At 36.1% G+C, this 14,132-nt stretch overlaps 1 protein-coding gene across 1 annotated transcript; it reads left to right on the top strand.

The window, feature by feature from the left end:
- Positions 1 to 3,455: 3,455 nt before the first annotated feature.
- LOC110927133 (serine/threonine-protein kinase D6PKL2) lies at positions 3,456 to 6,147 on the top strand. The gene is made up of 2 exons (XM_022170746.2): positions 3,456 to 4,341; positions 5,167 to 6,147. Exons 1-2 carry the CDS (start codon positions 3,713 to 3,715, stop codon positions 6,044 to 6,046), a joined length of 1,509 nt encoding a protein of 502 aa, XP_022026438.1. The 5' UTR covers positions 3,456 to 3,712; the 3' UTR covers positions 6,047 to 6,147.
- Positions 6,148 to 14,132: the final 7,985 nt, after the last annotated feature.

Consider the following 14,132-nt stretch of genomic DNA (forward strand, 5'->3'; position numbering starts at 1 on the left):
CCAACAATTTTTCTTTTCAATATCAAAACTCTCTGGGTCTTCAAGAGGCATCCCCTGCAATAAAGATTTTCATTTCTACTTCAACTTTCAAGAATTCAACAACCCAATTCAGGAAATCGCTAAAAGATCCCAATCCATTCTTGAAACAATTGGGTCATCAGCAGAGCAGTTATGGGACAGTAAACAGATTAACTTTCTTGATGACGATGATGAAGCTTATGATTGGTTAGTTTTAACGAGAGTTGTTTGAAAGGTTTGATGTTTCTGTTTATGAGTTTAAGAGGATTATAAGTAAAGAAGAGGAATCTGGTGTTAGGGTTATGAGATCAATTGATGATGATGGGTTCAGTTGGTTAAATGCAGGAAAAAGAAAGGGAGGAGAGGCCTTTTTGCAAGCTGAAGATGTCGGTACAAGTGTATCTGTATATGGCGGAGAGGATATCGGCAGAGAGGATATCAGCAGAGAGGATATCAGCGGAGAGATATTCGCCGGAGATACGCGAGAAGGACGACGTCTGAGAGTGTGGCGTTTGAGTTAGGGTTTCGATGACTGCAATTGGGGTTAGGATGATAACAGTGGTGGAGGGTGGTGGTAGGGTGAAGGCGGTGGTGGCAGGGTGAAGGCGGTCCATCTTGAATCTGGATAGAAGAGAGAGGGAAAGATAATTTAGGGAGAGATAAACATGTAAACATTTTTTACTTTTACACAACAGTTCCTTTCCATAAGTTATTTTATAGAAAAGTCCCTACAGATATGAAATGACAACAATACCCTCATGTGCAAGGCACATGACCATATTTAACAAAAAAACTTGACTGAGTTAGGGCTAAAGGACATAACGTGTATGATTTTGAAACATTAAGGACAAAACTCGTCAATTTTAAAGGTAAAGGACATCACCTGAAATTTGGGACAAACATAAAGGACAAAACTTGTAATTTACTCTATATTATATTATTATTACTACCGTTCCCACCATCACATTCATGGATATGGATTTATCCAAAAATCCATATTGCGTTCGTCGTATTTCCATACGAGACGTTCTCCCACCTGTCGCATTCTCTCACTGCTTTCTAAAATTTCCTCACCGAAAGTCCTTAGTTCTTGTACATTTGTGCACTCATTGGGGGTGCAGGTTCTAGGACTAGGTTTGGAATCTAGGGTGCGGGTTCCTGGTACGGGGGTATAGGAGACTGGTATGGGTAAGGATTTTCTAAGATCTCTCTAATGTAGGCATCACTAACGTAATAGGGATCTTGAGGATCTAACCCTGGGTAAGCTCCTAAATTGGGTATTGGCACATTTTCCTGAATCGGGTAGCGTTGCACATAGTCCCTAACATCGTCCCACCAGGGGTCGTAATTTGGGTCTAGGGGATTTGGTGTAGGTACCCTAGGTATCTCCTCTGGGTTGAAATCAGGCATTTCTACTTGATTTCCAAGGTTTTCTATTTCTATGGGTTGATCAGGAATTTGTGGTTGTGGTTGGGGTGCTAGCATTTGCTCCAGGTTTGGGTCAGCTGCAGTGGTTGCTAAAATATGGATATTGGCTATACCCCTATTAAGCATATCCCGGGCATATGCATCGGTTTCTCTTTTAGCTGCGGCTAACACTCGCTGTTCCTGCAACTTTTTCATACGCTTTCTACGCTCATGTGCTCCCCTACTGAACCATCCCTTTTTTTCTGAGGAAATGGCTCTTCAGACTGAGCCTTAAACAAAAAGATTCCTTCTTCCGTATCAGCAGAGTACCCTGAGAGGGCAGGCTGAGAAGAGGAGGTGCCTTCGCTTCTAGGCGAACCAGACAATTGATGATACGTGTCAGATGGTCCTTGGTCGCTCATACTGTAAACTAACAGATAGTCAGATAACACATAACAAGAAAATACAATTATGCACGTATTTCAGTAATTTATTTCCTAACACTTTGAATTTTGGTGTCAGCGGAACACTTTTGTGGCTGAATCAGTGGCATAGCTCTGATACCACCTTCTGTCACAACCCCCGATCCCAACTCCCCAGGAACGGGCGGCCGCGAGCCAGTTTCGGTGGTATCGTGTTATTTATTCAATTTGGCAGCGGAAATTTTCATCAGGACCGTAGTTAGGAAATATTTTATCAGAGTAAACCACCACATTTTATAATATTAAACATACGGGTAAAACCCCAAGTTTTCAGTACACATAATTTCATAGGGATATACCCTATTTTATTTAAGAAAAACATCTATTTCTTTTTAGGTAACTTTATTGCTACCTTTTCAAGCCTTCAGTGCTGTCCAGCTGACTTCTATTTGGCTTTCACATTTTGTTACCTGAAACGCGTTTTAAAAACATTTTGTCAGTGGGAAATACTGGTGAGTGGATCCCAGTTTAATCAAGTTGAAATACCAATCATTTTACAGTATTGAGAGCACATCCGCAATTACATTTGTTTCCAAGAATTAACAATTAACATCAGTGGTACTGTCATACTCAACTTGTGGAATGTTACCACGCCACCCACTATAATTGTATTATTACAAATACTCAATAACTGCTTTGTATATATTTAATTAAGTGAGGTTTTGTAAAAACATTTAACAAAAAGAGGATTACTCACAAAAATGAGTACATAAAAAGAAGGATCACTCACATTGCTGGTTTAGGGTTTTCAGTAAGGATTTCCTGGGAATAATCTAAAAATTACACAAATGCACGTGTGTTAGTATAATAACCCATTTTAACATTACTAATACCCTCCCCGAGACGGCATTCCAACGACTATGTCGGGCAGAACCACGACAGCCGTTATGGAACCCTAGTGGTGGGGACGGGTATTTAAGTTCCACCTATGGTGGGCCCGGATGAGTTTTCCCCTGCAGGTCTCAAGTTCGAGTCTGGGTGATGGGGGTTTCTCATTGAGGGGATTTAAATTGGGGATCTATTGTGCGAGGAGGCTCTCTAGCGCGAACCCGGTTAAGACAACGTATGCTAGACCTCTCGACATTCGCGAATAATTCATAACTTTCAAAAAAAAATTATGACCCGGTTTAGACAACGTATGGTAGACCTCCCGACATTCGCGAATAATTCACACCTTTCAAAAAAAAAAAAAAAACTAATCGGCCGGTGGGTAGGGACTATCGATTAATCAGGAATTAATTGGTCGTGATTAATCGACGTACAGTCAAGATTTTTACAATCATTGTAACACATGAGGTTTTGATATAAGAAAAATAATTAAAAGAATGATCAAATCATTATAAACCAACTCTACATGACTAACATCAAAGCAATCAAATCTTTAGTACCAAACATGTCAATACAAAAACACTTGGAGGACAAAATTGCTAAACCACCTTTCCTCACTTTATTTCCTCAAAATACATTTTTATTAAATCATGCATTTTGTCATCTTCTCTTGAGTGGAACAGATACTATATAAATATTCAACTCTAGACTCAAACCCCAACTCACTTCATTGGGCATCTCAATGCAAAATGGCATATTCAAAATTTGAACAACACACACTTCTTTGATTCCCCATGCTACCTCCTCATTTCGCGCCTCTCACTCTCTCTCCTCCTCCTTCTCTCTCTCCTTTGACCACCTCGGCGTCGCCACCATTCCCTTTGACCACCACCACCACCATTACATCACTTTAAACCCACATCTCCCTTCATTCACACATTTCATCAAACACCTCACCTGCATCTCATCCCTTTATTATGAGCAAACTAAACAAACCCACTTCCGATGATTCCACCAAATCCCCCGATCTGGGTATCCAAGATCTCAGCATATCTTCCAGCCCCAGAACCGATTTGAGCGTCAGCACCTTCAGCGGCTCCAACAATTGCTCCACTTGCATTGAAGAAAAAGACTCCGTACACTCCGAACAACACTCCGAACAACAATCAGACAACGAAGAACTCGAAGCAAAATATTACAGCAAAACCCCATCAAAACCCCATAAATCTAACGACATCAGGTGGGATGCAATCCAATCAATCAAAGGTCAAGAAGGAGATATAAGTTTTTCACACTTCAGGCTATTAAAAAAGCTTGGGTTTGGTGACATTGGGAGTGTGTATTTAGCTGAGTTAAGGGGAATGGGGTGTTTGTTTGCGGTTAAAGTGATGGATAAAGGGATGCTTGTTGGGCGGAAGAAGTTGGTTAGAGCTCAAACTGAACGAGAGATATTGAGTATGTTGGATCACCCGTTTCTTCCGACGTTGTATTCGCATTTCGAAACGGAGAAGTTGTCGTGTCTGTTAATGGAGTTTTGTAGTGGTGGTGATCTTCATATTCTCCGGCAACGACAGCCCGGGAAACATTTTGATGAGCAGGCTGCAAGGTTGGTTTTATGAGACTTATATGTTTTGGTTTTGTTAATTGGTTTTATTTTGTTTGATAAATAAACAACAACCACCACCATACCCAGTAAATCTCACAAATAGCAAAGCTACTTATAGGGTCCGTGGGGAGGGTGAGATGTAGACAGATCTTGCCTCTATCCATAGGGATAGAGAGGATGCTTCCAGAAAGACCCTCGGCTCGAAAACAATATGTTGCCTATTTGCAATTTGCATATGGGTCTTCGGTCATTGTCTAATTAAGATAAAAATTTTCGTGTTATGAATTTACATTGAGATAGTTGGTAAACGGACAACAAGCTGCGCTGCTACCCCTTTTTGAATAGCAAAACTAAGTCTTTTAAAAACTACGTCCATAGATCTCGGGTGATAACATTACTATGCATGACCCTTTGAAGTCGACTAAGTAGGTCCACGGTTTAATTTGTTTAACATTTTACATTTTTTATATAATTTTTATTTATTTTAGGAATATAAAGTTATGTATACATATTATTTTTATGAACAATCCTTACCTTTTTTTAAAACCTTTTTACAAAAGTATGATTTTTTTCGTCTAAAACGCAAAAACGAATAATAAAATTGTGGAAACCGGCCGGTTCATCCAATGCAACCAACGCAGACGGTTCAGTTTGTATTTTCCCAAAACCGTAGTTGTTGGTTAGGCCCAAAATTTTCTTCAAAACTGTCCGAAGCGGACCGTGCACACCCCTAGCTATAACGCAGATAAATTAAAATTTTAGTCATATAATTCATCTTTTTATGCTAAAACTGGTGCATAACTATGCTTTTCTTTGATTTTTCAGATTTTATGCTTCTGAAGTGCTTCTGGCTTTAGAGTATCTTCACATGATGGGCGTGGTATACCGCGATTTAAAACCCGAAAACGTTTTAGTTAGAGAAGACGGTCATATTATGTTATCTGATTTCGATCTATCCTTAAGATGTTGTGTTAGCCCGAGATTAGTCAAGTCAACAAACGAGCCATCTTGCACTGCGACGTCGTACTGTATCCAGCAATCATGCATCGAGCCCTCGTGTAGGGTACCCTCTTGTGTGGAGCCGACATGCTTTCAACCTTCATGCTTCAAACCGCGTCTTTTTAGTTCTTCCAAAACATCACATTCCAAAACAGAAAAAAGTAAAAATACCGTCAGCTTAGATTCGCGCCCTGTGCTTATAGTTGAGCCAACTGCTGCAAGGTCCATGTCGTTTGTCGGGACCCACGAGTATTTAGCACCCGAGATCATTAGAGGCGATGGTCACGGGAGTGCTGTCGATTGGTGGACGTTCGGTATATTTTTGTACGAGTTGCTTCACGGGAAAACACCGTTTAAAGGCAACGGAAACCGAGAGACGTTGTTTAATGTCGTCGGTCAATCGTTAAAGTTCCCCGAGGGGTCAAACATTAGCACTGCGGCAAAAGATTTGATTCGGGGTCTTCTCATTAAGGATCCGCAAAAACGATTAGGGTACAAAAGAGGCGCAACCGAGATTAAACAACACCCGTTTTTCGAAAGCATAAATTGGGCTTTAATCCGCGGTATTCATCCTCCGGAGATTCCAAAACCCGTCGATCTTTCGTTCTTTAGTCAAACCGTTAAGTCAACAGCGCCTCAAAACGACAAGAAAGCTTCCGATTCAGATAGATCATCAGGGCCTTACTTAGATTTTGAATTTTTTTAGTTTGTTTTCATGATAAAAATTGGTGCATTAGAACATTAGACCATTAGTTGATTATATGCTTGTGTTCACTTTCTCAATGAAAATTTTGGTTTCCTTTGTTATTTATAAGGGGGTGTTTGGTGTTGCGTTTTCAAAATAGATTATGCGTTTTCAAGACTGCGTTTTGAAAAAAAACAGAGTGAATTGCAAGTTTTGTCCTTTATCTTTAGGTCATTTTGCAAGTTTTGTCCTTTATGTTTAAATTTGACGAGTTTTGTCCTTTATGTTTAAAAATCAAGCACGTTTTACCCTTTGGGCCTTAAAAATCAAGCACGTTTTGTCCTTTATGTATAAAAATCAAGCACGTTTTGTCCTTTATGTTTAAAAAATCAAGCACGTTTTGTCCTTAAAAATCAAGCACGTTTTGCCCTAAAGGGTAAAACGTGCTTGATTTTCAAACATAAAGGACAAAACTCGTCAAATTTAAACATGAAGGACAAAATTTGCAAAATGGCCTAAAGATAAAGGACAAAACTTGCAATTCACTCAAAAAAACATGTAGGTACATGCTTCTCCAAAACTGCGTTTTGGAGGCAAATAATCACTTTTTCATCCAAACACTTTTTTAGATTATTTATGTTTTACAAACGTAATAATCAAATAATCACTTCAAAACGTTATCCCAAACACCCTCTGATTCTTCCACTTTATGAGCTCTTTTTTAATACTTTTTGTCTTTTTAAGCTTGTAAACTAATAAAAAAAACATTTTAGGCCCACATGTAAGCTCTTTTGCCCTTTAGAAAATTGTCAACAAGCAAAACATAACAATTTTTATATGCTTTTTCTTTATCCCCTGTCCTCAAAAACTCTCTTTTTTCATATGCTTTTCTCAGCTAGAATCTTGATGGACCATCTTCCTTTTTCTTTTCTTTTTAATTTTCTTTTTGGTATGAGAATATGTAGAAAGTAACTTTGGATTTGACCCATCATGTTAGAGTTGCATACCAACAATTGAGTGATGTCTATTTCATGGTGAATTCTGTTGGGTTGGATTGATGATTTGAACATTTACTGTTGTGCACTTTGTAAGCTTTTCCTTGTGGGTAAGACTGGCTTTCTGAATTATTATTTTATTTTATTTTAACCATTGATGATGGCACTATTTGAGTTCTTTTTGTAGTTGAAATGTCTCTCTTAGTTTTGTCACAGAATAAACACAATAATATCTTGGGGGGGTTAATGAAAACATTCTTTTGGGTAATTTCATCATATTTAGTTGATATTTTTTTTCCTATAACCCGAAATATAGAAAATATTTTTTTTATTAATTTCATATATATCTTTACAAACTTGAAAATTTTCATATATACCCAACAAAAACAAAAAAATATCATATATGTCCTTACAAAAACTAAAATATCATATATGCCCTTACAAAAACTAAAAATATTATATATGCCCTTACAAAATAGTTAAAATACCAAATATACCCAATTTATTAAAAAAATAATAAATAATCATCTTACACTTATTTTTTTAAGTTCTAAGTTTATATATATATATGCTCATCTTTTAACTTCATTTTTTTATATAACACAATTCAAGCTTAAATTTACTTTTACCAATTTTTTTTATTTTTTATTTTTTCCATAAACAATAGTATTCTCCATATATATATATATATATATATATATATATATATATATATATATATATAAAATTTTTAATCTAAATAAATTAAGCTAGAAAAGAGTAAATATAATATTTGAAGTAAAGGTCATACATGGAGTTAATTACATAGTTAGTCCCTGTGTTTTGCATAAAGTAACATACTTAGGTACTAATAGTTTAAAATCACATTCTAGGGTATTAACTTTTCATTTTGTAACGTTTGGATGTATTAACGTTATTTGTAGGTTTAAAATCACATTTTATTAGTACCTAAGTATGTTATTTTGTGCAAACCACAAGGACTAACTATGTTAATACCCTAGAAGTTAATACCTCCAAACGTTACAAAATGAAAAGTTAATACTCTAGAAGGTGATTTTAAACTATTAGTACCTAAGTATGTTATTTTATGCAAACCACGGGGACTAACTATGTAATTAACTCTCATACATGAGATTTCAAAGTTAGAGAAAAATAAGGGTAAAATTGTCTTTTATTAAATTGTTTTTAATGAATTGGGTATATATGATATTTTAACCACTTTGTAAAGATATATATGATATTTCAACTACTTTGTAAGGGTATTTTTTAGTGTTTTATACTTTCTGAAAATTTTAACCTTTGATGGCACTTTTGATGCTTGTAATTTGGTTCTTTTGTAGTTGAAATGCCTCAAATATTCTTGTCACAAAGTAAATGTAACCATATTTTGGGGTTTATTAAATGAAAACAATTTTTTGGTAATTTCAGGTAATATTTTTTTTATCTTCAATAACCCAAAATATTGCTTGTATTTATGGTGATCCTCAAGATATTTTTTCTTTAATTTTATTGTTATTAAAAATATTTTAGACATTTAGTTATTAGCTTTTATACAATAACTAGAATTACGACCCGCCGCAATGCGGCAGGAATTCTTTAGTTATAACTAAGTCGATTTAGGATGCGCACGTTATGTTAAACCTGTCAAACAGGAAAAAATAGACGATGTAAAAACGTTCACCCACACACGCACGTTGCATCGTGTTAACTCGCGTTAGAACGAAATGTAAAAACGTTAAACCAAAGACGCACGTTGCGATGTGTTAAGTCACAAAATTTCGAATGAGCTATAAAGCGAAAAAATTTGAAAAATCCCCAAAGCCAAGGTTACAACAACGGAACAACCATATGAATAACCATTTTTTTCTTTGAAACCCCCCCAAAAGCCAAGATTACAACACATAAGTAAAAAAAATCAAAGTGGTTAAATCGCAAAAGATTGAAATTTTTTAATTAGAAGTGAAAAATCAAATTAATTAAAGGGGTTAAATTACCAAAGATTAAACTTTAAACTTAAATTGTCAAAGATTAAAACTCTAGGGTTAAAAAGGAAACAAAGATTAAAACTTTAAGCTTAAATTGTCAAGGATTAAAACTTGAAGGTTAAAATGGAAAATTCCATTTTTTTTTTGAAACTCTTCCAAAGCCAAAGTTACAACCACCTTATGCTTAAAGTGGTTGCTTATTTATAGGTTATAATGTGTTTATGCAAATGTATTTTAAACTAAAAACTATGCAAATGTATTTTTAGCTAAAAACAAGCATCTAATAGTGGTTTTGCACCTACTTTTCTTTGGTACTACTTGAATATTGTTTATTTTGACTAAATATTCCAACCAATAAGAAAAACTACTATTAAAAGACATAAATTCGTAATATGCGTCCACCAAAAAAACCCCGCCTCTTGGATGTCTTCAAATGCAACATGAACGACTTCCATAGCCAAAATAAATAGAAATGACGCCATTTGATTTCCTTGCCACAAATATCTCCTTTGAAAACTCAGCGGCACGACTCTATGTTAATTAAAACTAGGTATAAACCACAGGACCCATTTGTGTAATTAACTCAATTAAAAAAAAAGTAGATCCAAGGTGGGGAGGAGCACAAGCCAATCATATATCACTATTGCATTGCACCAATTAATTGCATTTAGTATTTTACAATTCATCAAACTTTAAAGTTAATTTTACTTTTATAGTTTAATGGTCCAAACATTTACTAACATTTACTGATGGCACTATTCATCATCAGTTTCTAATCATATGTATAATAGACACCCTAGCAGTTGATAAACATACCCTAATCAACCCAATCTATTTTTTAACGACGAATTTCTTGCTCCTTTTGAAACTTGAACTCCAAATCTCACACTTAGGTGTTTTAAAATGGTAATCCAATCCACTTCTAATCCAATTCCATAAAGGACGCAACATATAATAAATACTGTCAACTCAACTGAAAGAGTCACAAGCCTTTTCAAAATCAATTTTAAAAAGGAGATGAGTATTCTTTTTATGCCCCGCTTGCGGTATGCGCATATAATGTATATATGTGTGGACCATCGGAGGGAAAAAGTGAAAGTGCACTAATTTTAACGTTATTTTACTAATTTCGTGAAAGTGAAAATAACGTTAAAAGCTGAGGACGGTTAATCATGCATCATGTGGTGGCATTGAAAGCTGAAAGACAAAAGGGTACTTGCATTAATCGATCTTTGTCCTCAGACTCTACATTTGCTTTGCTATTGGTGGGATTTACTGAGTATGATGATGATAATGATGAGACTATTATTCTTTTTAGCATGCCAATCAATAATCTCATCCAGAATTAGGGGCCTATCAATAATATTTCGGCCTTTAATTAAAGGCGATAGTTCCTAACTAAGAATACCATCAGTCACACCTGACAAACGATTAGTCAAATTTTTTGCGATAATCTTGTATTGCAAACCAACTACCCTAATAGGGCGATAATCCATCATAAGAATGGGACTCTCTACCTTTGAGATGAGAGAAATAAATGTATAATTGCACCCGATAGGATGATACGAAGAATAAAAAAAACATTCAAAATAGTATTTCACCAAAAACTAGTAACTTGACCCACAAAATGGTGTCAATTATGAAGTCATTAAATATTACATAGTAGATTATTTCATGATGGCTCATAATATCAAATTAACTCGTTGACTTTCTAACCTTAGGGTGGAGGGAGTGGTTGGTGAGTGTTTAAGTTATTTTCTAGTCAATAATATTATGTCATGTCAAGTTCTCATTCTACTCTCTATTTTGCACTCAATCACTAGCAATGGTCCACATGGAGAGTGGTAAATAATTTTAAAAAAATGTGATTGGTCGAAAGGGGTTAGGGCCATCATTCACCCTCTCTCTCCCACCTTTCTCTTTTTTTTGAACGGCCAACGAATCCTCCAAATGGGTTACTGGCGAAATTCACCACATCGGGATACACTCGCTTTCCGAACCGGGGAAAACCCTCACCTAGGGCCGAAGCCCGTGAACACTCGCCCGAAGGCACGACAGTGCGGTGAGGTAAAACCCGCTCAGTTCAAGGATCGAACTAGTGATCGCCGCCTACTCGCCTAGTCTCCCATCATCACCAGGTGCCGCAGAAACTAAATGCTAGGGGCAGGAATTGAACTTGGGTCACTTGGAACACAAGGTCTCTCCCTTACCACTCCACCACTAGCTCATTGGCTCTCCCACCTTTCTCTTCTTCACCAAGTCGGTGAGTAGTCACCGCCCACACCACCTCTCTCCTACTCCCCCATCACCATTCAATCACCGACAATGGTTCCCCAATCGATAAACCCCCCTCCCCGCTCCACTCACCGAGACCACTCGCTCCACCCTTATGAATGATCAAAAACTTTGCTTTATGATATCCAATCAATGATAGCCACTTGATGAACATACAATCAACTTTTACATACTCATGCATTCATTAAAGTTATGTATGTTCGACATCCCTTTACTATATAACAAATTCTTTCTAAGGAACTTACACAATTTTCATCTACAAATCGATATAAAGATACATGACTAACTATTGTCTCTTCCAATGCATGCACATCACCCTTCAAAGGGCATGCGTGCCTCCATCCTTCAAAGGGCTCCTTCCATTAGGCATGCATGCTTGTTCCTTTGTTCTGCCCTTTCCAATACTTGTGCTCCTTTTACCCTTACTTCTTTTTTGTTCACATGTCCCAAAGCATTTTTATCTTTTACTCTAGATGTGTTGGGTATAATAATATCATGGGTTTTGAACGAGGATTGGTAATCCCAGTCTTATGTGCGGTTGTAAATTCATGTCTCATACCTAGCCTAATACCCGTCAGGTATCAAGTATACATGTTAGTTTGTTAAAGATTACTAGTTGGGATTTCCAGATACATATTCTATTAGCAAAAGAGGAAGGAAAACAATGTTTACGGGCAGGGATGGAGAGGTATGGTATAAGGAGGGGTATCACGGGCTACGGCTCAAACTAGTATTTGTAGTGTAATTTTTTCGGTTTTATATAAAGGACAACCTTTAGAAAATAGGATACTTTTATTTATTAAAATTCCAAGTTTTTATAAGCCCAAACCTTTTACAACACCAAACTTGTATAAAATTAAGCCCAAATGATAGAGTTAACCCAAATTAAGTATAACTAGAATTGAGACCCGCTGCAATGCGGCGGGGATTCTTTAGTTATAACTAAGTCGATTTAGGACCCACACGTTATGTCAAACGGGTAAAAAATAGACGATGTAAAAACGTTCACCCACACACGCACGTTGCGTCGTGTTAACTCGCAAAATTTAGAACGAAATGTAAAAACGTTAAACCAAAGACGCACGTTGCGATGTGTTAAGTCACAAAATTTAGAACCAAGCAAAAAACGAAAAATTTGCGGAAAATGAAAACTATAAAGGACTAAAGTTGAAAGTAAAAAAAGTTGCGAGGATAGATTGCAAAAGATAAAAAGTTTTGGGTTAAAAGTTAAAAAAAAACAAATAGTTTTGGGTTAAAAGTAATTTATGAAATACTTTTTGGTGAAAAGTAATCAATTTTTTTTGGAAACCCCCCAAAGCCAAGGTCACGACTAGGGATGAGCAAATACTGATACCGTCCCAATACCGTCCCGATCCCGACCAATACCGATCCCGAATTTTGTGTAAACTTGGTACCGATACTGGTACCGAAATACGTCGGTTCGGGACGGTATCGGTACGGTATCGGTATTTCAAGGGTAAAAGTCGGTATTTTACCGATACCGTACCGTATCGATACCGAAAAATCACAAAAGTGGATACCGTTTCCGGTACCGAAAACGGATCGGGATCGGGACGGTATTTTATACCCTTTGCTCATCCCTAGTCACGACAACCATATGCATAACCATATTTTCTTTAGAAAACCCCCAAAGCAAACCCCGTGTTGCGCACAGGGCGTAAAACGGTGTCAAATAGTACTAATGTCACACAACCGTCATCGACCACCAACATTGACTCGACCTAGGATCTGCGTGTTGCGACGAACCTGTCAAACATGAAAATATAGAGGTAAAAACATTGAACCACACATGCACGTCGCGTCGTGTTAACTTGCAAAATTTGAAACAAAACATAAAAAAGTTGAACCACACTCGTACGTTGCGTTGTATTATGTCGAAAAATTTAGAACTATGCGTAAAACGAAAATTTGCCAAAGATGAAAAGTATAAGTGACAAAAGTTGTGAAGTTAAATTGCAAATAATGAAAAGTTTTGGTTTAAAGTTAAAAAAACAAATTATGTAAGGTTAAAATTGCAAAAGCTAAAAACCTTTGGGTTAAAAGTAAAAAATCAAGTTTAGTTTTGGGTTAAAGTTGAAAAATAAATTATGTAGGGTTAAAATTACAAAAGCTAAAAACCTTTGGGTAAAAAGTAAAAAATCAAGTTTTTTTTTGAAAACTCCGAAAGCACAAGATACAAGTGGTTATGCAAAAAAAAAAAAAAAAAAAAAAAAAAAAAAAAAAAAAAAAAAAAAAAAAACCTTTGGATTAAAAGTAAAAAATCAAGTTTAGTTTTGGGTTAAAGTTAAAAAAACAAATTATGTAGGGTTAAAATTACAAAAGCTAAAAACCTTTAGGTAAAAGTAAAAAGTCAATTTTTTTTTTTGAAAAACTTCCAAAACACAAGGTACAAGTAGTTATGCACAAAAAACTTGCTTATTTATATATGTAATAATATAATTGAAAGACAATAAAATATCCTTTTGTTTTGAGTATGGACGGCAACGTAAGAAACAGAACATCACATAATTGTGCAGGGGCGGACCTAATGTAGGTTGGGGTGTAGCACGGGCTACAGCTCAACTTTTTTCCGGTAGTGTAAAATTTTATTTTTTTCTCGATTTTTATATTAAGGACACCCCTCAACAAGTACTAGGACACCCCTGAAAAAAAATTACAAAAATCAAGCCTAAATAATACTGATTATATTAGCCCAAAAAAAATGATAGCCCAATAGTAATTAGCCCAAATAACCAAATAATAACCCAATAGTGTATTAGATTGTTGTGCTAATTGTGATTGTGAGTTGTGAATATTCTTTATTTCTTTTCT

Source organism: Helianthus annuus, chromosome 7, assembly GCF_002127325.2.
Source record: "Helianthus annuus cultivar XRQ/B chromosome 7, HanXRQr2.0-SUNRISE, whole genome shotgun sequence".
NCBI lineage: Eukaryota > Viridiplantae > Streptophyta > Magnoliopsida > Asterales > Asteraceae > Helianthus > Helianthus annuus.

Bases quoted from the DNA above. Each gene is read 5' to 3' on its own strand.
- LOC110927133 (XM_022170746.2), top strand. From the start codon at position 3,713: ATGAGCAAACTAAACAAACCCACTTCCGATGATTCCACCAAATCCCCC. The intron at 4,342-5,166 runs GTTGGTTTTATG...TTGATTTTTCAG, and splicing joins TTTGATGAGCAGGCTGCAAG to ATTTTATGCTTCTGAAGTGC.